Raw genomic sequence first — 6,714 nt, forward strand, 5'->3', positions numbered from 1 at the left:
AATAGATTCGTCATTAACGTATGTCGGACGTGCAGAAGGTCGCTCAGCCAAGACTGTTGATGAAACTAGGTGCGAAGGATCCCGAAAGTGCCACCTTACTCTCCGCTATTCAGATTTACGAGCCTCTCTGTCAGTCTCAAAATGTTTTCCCACTGGGAGATTAGAACTGCAATCGATCGAATGGCAGAGCACCAACGAGTTGGTGCCACCTCTGGTGGACGAATCCCATCATATTCTCGCTCAATGAATGAAAAAGAGAACATTTTGCGAATGTTAGTGATGAGAATGACCAGGTCTGCGAATTCTCCCGCCTCCTTCACGGAGCGTGTCTTCCCTCGCCCTCCGCGATCCCGCTTTTGCACATCAGGCGGACGAGTCAATGCACGAGCAAGTAAAGCATTTTGATGAGCCAGACACCCTGCTTGGATGCAGAGAGAAATCGGGTGTGTCATGGACGATGGACGAGCAGAGTGTTTGGATGGTACATCCGACGCTATAATCTGGTGTTGCATATCCTCAGTGAACATATGAGAGAGTTGCCGACGTGCTTTCGAGATATTCGATGCATTATCACTCAATAACCCACAAAGTGCCAACTGCTCTCCACCAGTATCTGATCGAGTATCAGATATCACTCTCAAAGTCGTAGAGTCCGAGACCCACGCTCATAGAATGCTCCCCGGACTTCCTCTGCCACGAATTTCTTCAACATTTCAGCGGTCTCCCTTTCACCTCTACGGAGAGCTCGACCCGCTATTGGAACTACCCTCCTCTTCCCACAAACAGTATAAGAGAGACATGCTCCAACCATCGGGGTCGCTCTCAACGGAGGAGTCCACGAATCCACCATCAGACACACCCCCGGAGGAGGGTTAGCTAGTTTTGCGTCAACAATAATCTCGTTTATCACTCGTCGTCGTTCGGCCTCGAATTGTTGCTGTTTGATTTGACGTATTTTCCACCTCGATAAGCGAGATCCTTTCTTATTGATCCCAGGTCGTATAACCTCTAAAGCTTCCCAGAGATATCCGCTTGTGAGTGAACGCTCGCTCCACCCTAGAGCGATGGCGGCGCGCACAAGCTTCGTTTGGAACTCCGACTCTACCGACGGTGGAGAGCGTTTGACCATGTGATCAGGAAAGCCACGCTTACATGAGGTGCATCAATCAGGCGCCGGCGAGAAAGATTGTCAAGGCGTAAGCCCAAAGGACCTCATACAATGCGCGGTAAGGCTTGTTCGATACTGCGTTGATGTGACGCCGGGCGTGCGCTAAATTCTCTGGTTGTCTTTTTTTGCGTGTTGTCTACTGTTGTTGTAGTCCAACCTGTATTCCGGTAGGCAGTCAATATATATAGGCAGCTGTATATTGGTTGATGGGGTTGGTTCGTGATTCCCACTGTGTTGATTATCACTATTGACATGGTAGTCACGTTCGTCGTTCTGTTCGAAATTCGAGCTGCTATAAGAGTCCATCGCGTCATGGAACTAATGATGAGTTTGTTACGGTCTAATACCAACACAAGATTATTGCAATGATATGGAATCGTTATTGAATTTCGAGAGCCGAAGAGAAGACTTACTCTCCGAACGTGCACATAAGGCATCTTCAGATTAGCACCAACAACGCGTATCAGACTATTATGAGTACCAGAATAGTCTCAATGCTACTATGATACTTCTTAAATCTATCTGGTCTATAGACATAAATTACCGTATTCTCTCAAATCGGCAACGTTGAGCGCTATTTCACCGCTGACATAAAATCTCCGTAAATCACTATATGTGAGAGGGCTTCCAATCTTATTATGAGAATCATAATATATACAGCATTTTTTGGGATACTTATCGTCAACGAATATATGGCCATCATAAATCTCTCCTTTTCCAGTCTTCGGATCGGTATAATAATGTGTGCACTGCACACCATCAACCCCGAAGAATTTTATGAATTCCTCCCCAAGTAGCTCGACATTCTCAGATCTGAAATTGACCTGAAAAAAATCATTCTCAACGAGTCTCGACAGACTTACGGTATTTCGATTTTCCTGACGCCACCAACAGCACACATTACAACTTATGCTCGATCACACGTATTAGAGATACTGTGAACGCAGTTCTCCAGGGGAGCTCACCTCGTTAGCATCTCGACGAATCGATGGTGAGCTTGGAATGCGAGAAGGCAGAGCCAGGCTCCCGTATTCGGCACACTACAGAAGAAGCGAGAACTTGACATGATATACCACCAGACAGCAACCGCTTAGGATCCTACGAGCCTCTCACGATATTGAAGCCTTCTAGATCCGATCCGCAAGTATTCGAAACATTGCGGACCGAAAACTCACCTTTTTGGCACCTTGACGAGTCGATGGTGAGCTTATAATACGAGGAGGCAAGGTCTGACTCCAGCACTTGGAGTTCTACAGAAGGAGATATGACACGGTCATAGAATGCCAATGTGATGTATAATTCGCTACACATCGTTAGGTTTCTATCACCTTTCCTCTATCCTTGAATTGACTTCTGGTACTCTCAACCGTATTAGCAGCCTCTCCATCAAGAATTTTCGCGAAAAAGTCGGTGTAGGATTCTCCATACCCCTAACGCGAATAACTCGGTAAACTAAGCTCAGACTAGTCCTCAGCCAGACCGCGGTATCGGGTCATGACAAACGATAACCGAAGCCATCCAGATCATGTGGTACCTGCCTGCTTTCACCTGCTTCACTAACCGTGTGGATTCGACCACTTTCGACGATTGAAGGGAAGAGCTTCGCTGGGGCGGAAGAAATCTGCGAGGAGCGTGTCCGTCTTTGATGGGTTCAAGATTCTACACTCATATCTTGTTCGCTTCTAGAACCTTCCGGTGTCTCGGAGAGATCCACCATGGGAACTTCACTATGAGGAGGAGAAACCTGATCAACATACCTCAGCTCAAGATTCTCGATCAACTAAATCACTGCCTTTATTGGACTGTGCATGGGGGATGTTTTGCGGCTCCCGACGAATGATCTAGCTTTGAGAGCTGCAGAGCCCGTCCCAAAATCGTCGAGACTAAGGATAACACTATACGCCAACAATTCCTTCTCTGAGAGATTGGACCTGACATACACACCATGTGAAGAACTCAGTGAAAAATCTCGTTTATCGCTACCCTGCTAGTCCACCCAATGCTCGAAAGTGCTGTAGAACTTTCTTCGAAGTTGCGCATGGCATGAGAGAAGCACGATAGAGAAGGCCGGCGAGAGGGCAATCAGCTTGGTATAGAAACCAGAACTGATCCGCCCGAAGACTGGCCAGTGACAGACCTCCATCCGGCTGGGACACATCCTCAGGCCGGCAACTGGAGAAGCGACCTGCGGAAAGATATTCACGTTGAGATACCTAGCCTTCATTCGATTTGCAATAAATTCATAAGGTATTCGCCAGAAGAATGAGTTAGATATCAAACCAAGACGGGATCTCACCAGAACGGGTGAAGAAGTCATGTATAATGGACGGCCTCAGGATTTTCTGTCGCCCAGACCATAGTCCATCATTAGAATCGTTATATGCCCTGATCGCCGCCATAACAGCCTCGATTCGAGAGCGTTGCCATTCAGCACTATCCACCCAATCATTGGGATCGAAGAAGGCTATGAAACCTTCATGTCCCAGAAGATCAGGCAACCTGAAATCGACAATGACCGTCAGTGACTGACATCATATTGATGATCGAGGGCTTTCTTAGTGCTCACATGTCTTCGATGACTTCCTTCACCTCACTGGGCACATTCCGCTGCTTCATGATATCTTCGCACGCAGTGAAGATCATCTTGGAGCCCAAAAGAACGCAATGTGTGCCGGTACATAGCTCGGCCCCGAGCTTTTCGAAGGGCCCAAATACAGACGCGAGAGCCGAAGCAAGTCGCCGTTCACTAGCATTGCTCAGTATTTCAAGACTTCGCGACACACGAGAGTCTCCGTCAGCTTTTGGGTCCGAATGATCTTCGCTATCGAACCTAAGGAATCTTGCACCCTGGTGATGAATCGCAATGTATTGACCAAGGAATTCTCACCTGCTCAGTTGAACAGCTGCTAAGTGATTCTGCAAATATACCCAGTGTTCAACCACCCAGCAAAAGCTTCCAAAGACAGCGTCGACCGGAAGATCCAGGCTGTTCATGAGGCCCTCTTGGGAGGCAGCGGCAAGAATCATTGAGGATATTTCGATCCACCTAGCAAGCGCCGGTAACTTTGAGAGTTTCGTCACCATGCGACGATGCCCTTCAGCCAAACAGCATAGATGCTTGATGCTATCTAGCTCGATGCCACAACGTGTTTCATTCCCCTCAGAGCACTCCAGAAGTGCAACGACATCGGAGGAGCCCACCACTGCCGTCACTGATAAACCATCTGAGAAATGGGAAGCGGGGTGAATCTCACATGTACGAGAATCAACAAAAGCTAAACTCCTAGCACACTCGCTAATTCCGATTGCGACGCTCAATATTACTTGCATGTAGAAGATCGATGCCGTCCTTCACCAATCCGACCACAACATCTTGATGCGTTATGGTTTGGGAGAGTCTTAGTTCGATATTACGGACGATGAGCGGTATAGAACGGAAGATTCCCGTGCTCCGATCCAGTACCACACCACAAAGTCCGGCCATAGACCGCTCATTCGAACCCCACGAGTATAGAGTCAGCGATATCTCGTTGTTGTTGGACTTCGCCAAAGATGTAAGCTCTAGCACAGCCCGGGCACAATACTCGTCAACAACTTTATTGACGCTATCACTGAAGGAGACTTCTGCTTGACTATAGCCGGGGCTGAGAGTGTCGATTGCTTCCTTTACCAACGGAAGATCGAGCATCCTTAGGAAACATACCGCGCCAGATCTCACCAAGCCCACCACTAAAGCTTTATGGAAGGCCTCCACGCGCTCCTCCGGAGCACAGGCCACCATATATCGAGTCAGTTTCGCCTGACGTCTCTTGGGTGATGAGCAGCTCCTCTTGCTTCGGTTCTCGTGAGGGCTCTTGCGCTCCCTTTTGCGAGGAGCTCCGTGAGTATCATCATCAGAATCGCCACAGTTGGGATGCTTCAAACTATGTTTACTCGTCAAGTGATCCCTGAACTTGTCGAGCCGTTTGCGAGCCCACTCTCCTCCGAACTTGCATTCACCATCATCAAACTGGCAATACCACTTCGACACTCTTTCATCACCAATGACGACGACAGTTTCTTTCACGTATTGGAGAGGGTTCAACTTCTTGGGGTCCACCTTACGAGGCATAGTGAGTAAATATGGGTATCACAGAAACGCACGCGAACTGAATCTCGCTCGCCCGCCGAAGGCGGGCGAGAAAATAAACCCCCATTTCATAAACCCCCACTATATCTCCTCAGGGCTTACGAATAACCCCCAGCGGGGAGTTATTCTATAAACCCCGGAAACCGACCACCCTGATTTCACACGATCGTGCCGCTTATGAGAGCGCTGACCTTCGAGATGACTCCGTCGTGTTCATGACGACGCAAAACAAGTCCAACTTCCATCCGAGAAGCTCCATCATGTATCTGGTCGCGCTTCTCCGCCGGAAGAGCGATACCGAATACATGATGAAAATTATCCAAGGATATTCTTGTGATGCCTCTCTCGCATAGTCGTGATATCGCGGGTGAGCGATACTGTAGTTTATGTATGATAGCGGCAACGGGCGGGTTCAGTTATTTATCCATGCCTTAACTAAAGTATTTGTATCGCTATCACTGTAAGTGAACTTTTCAACACAGCTCGCTTCGTTCCAAATGACATCTAGAAGTCATAAGAAACATCATTATGAGGACACCTAGGACGCTCAGAATACGGCACACTGACCCACTAAAAGTGGTCTACTTGTTACAGTACATACCCGCCGAGTATGTACCGTAACAAGAAGGCCAGGTATACCGGTCTAATTGTTAATTACAGGTACCCGGTAATTTCTTACCGGGTATTACCCGGAAAGAAATTTCCGTAATAACAGTCATATTTTCTGATATGGACGGTGATGACTTGTAGACGTTGAGCATACATCGGACCGAGGCTCGATTGGATCGAGATATCGAAAATCGATCGATTGTTCGGTGCTAATCAATCGAGGATGCTGCGGCGGGCAGACGAATCGATTCGATTCGAGGAATCGATCCACCTCGAAACTCGAAATTCATTGAAATGCTCTTCTACGTCAGCATTGAGGGTTACTTATAGGGTCTACAGCACCTGTCATATTATTGCAACAATTCAGGATGCCTTTAGCAAAGCACTTCCACGAGAAGAAAAAGTAAGGGTCGAGGCTAGACCGCTCAGTTGATAGCCACAGGCACTGGGAGGCTGTCTGATTATCTGACTCGGATAGACTCCATCAGCGAGATACTGAATATCCGCGCACGACCTTGCTGTTCGCCCGAGGCGAATCGCTTTGCTGTGGCACGCTGCCAATTGCGGCGACAGCCAGATATTCTGCAGATGCCGATTCCCCGGGTCGGAAGGATGGTATTCCCCGGGTTCGGTCAGATTGCGCGTTTGCCTCGAGCCTCGACGAACCCTCGAGATTGTTCTTCGGTAATTCAGAAGAAGATTATCCAAATACTATTTCTGAGCATAATCCACACCGCAAATTCAATATCCCTAGTAGCGGCTACTAAGTAGCCTAATAACTCTAATAGTTATCGCATATAGCATAGGT

General features: G+C 48.0%; 2 protein-coding genes across 2 annotated transcripts; both read right to left on the reverse strand.

Moving 5' to 3' along the window:
* Positions 1 to 3,464: 3,464 nt before the first annotated feature.
* Pmar_PMAR005525 (hypothetical protein) lies at positions 3,465 to 3,811 on the reverse strand (the record flags this gene model as incomplete). The annotated part of the gene is made up of 2 exons (XM_002787187.1): positions 3,465 to 3,667; positions 3,735 to 3,811. Coding segments are annotated over 2 exons (280 nt in total), but the record flags the coding sequence as incomplete, so codon positions are not given.
* A 652-nt stretch (positions 3,812 to 4,463) lies between these two features.
* On the reverse strand, positions 4,464 to 5,279 carry Pmar_PMAR005526 (hypothetical protein; the record flags this gene model as incomplete). Its single annotated transcript, XM_002787188.1, has 1 exon — positions 4,464 to 5,279. The coding sequence occupies one exon, from the start codon at positions 5,277 to 5,279 to the stop codon at positions 4,464 to 4,466; it is 816 nt and encodes a 271-aa protein (XP_002787234.1).
* Positions 5,280 to 6,714: the final 1,435 nt, after the last annotated feature.

Source organism: Perkinsus marinus, assembly GCF_000006405.1.
Source record: "Perkinsus marinus ATCC 50983 genomic scaffold scf_1104296930086, whole genome shotgun sequence".
Lineage (NCBI taxonomy): Eukaryota > Perkinsozoa > Perkinsida > Perkinsidae > Perkinsus > Perkinsus marinus.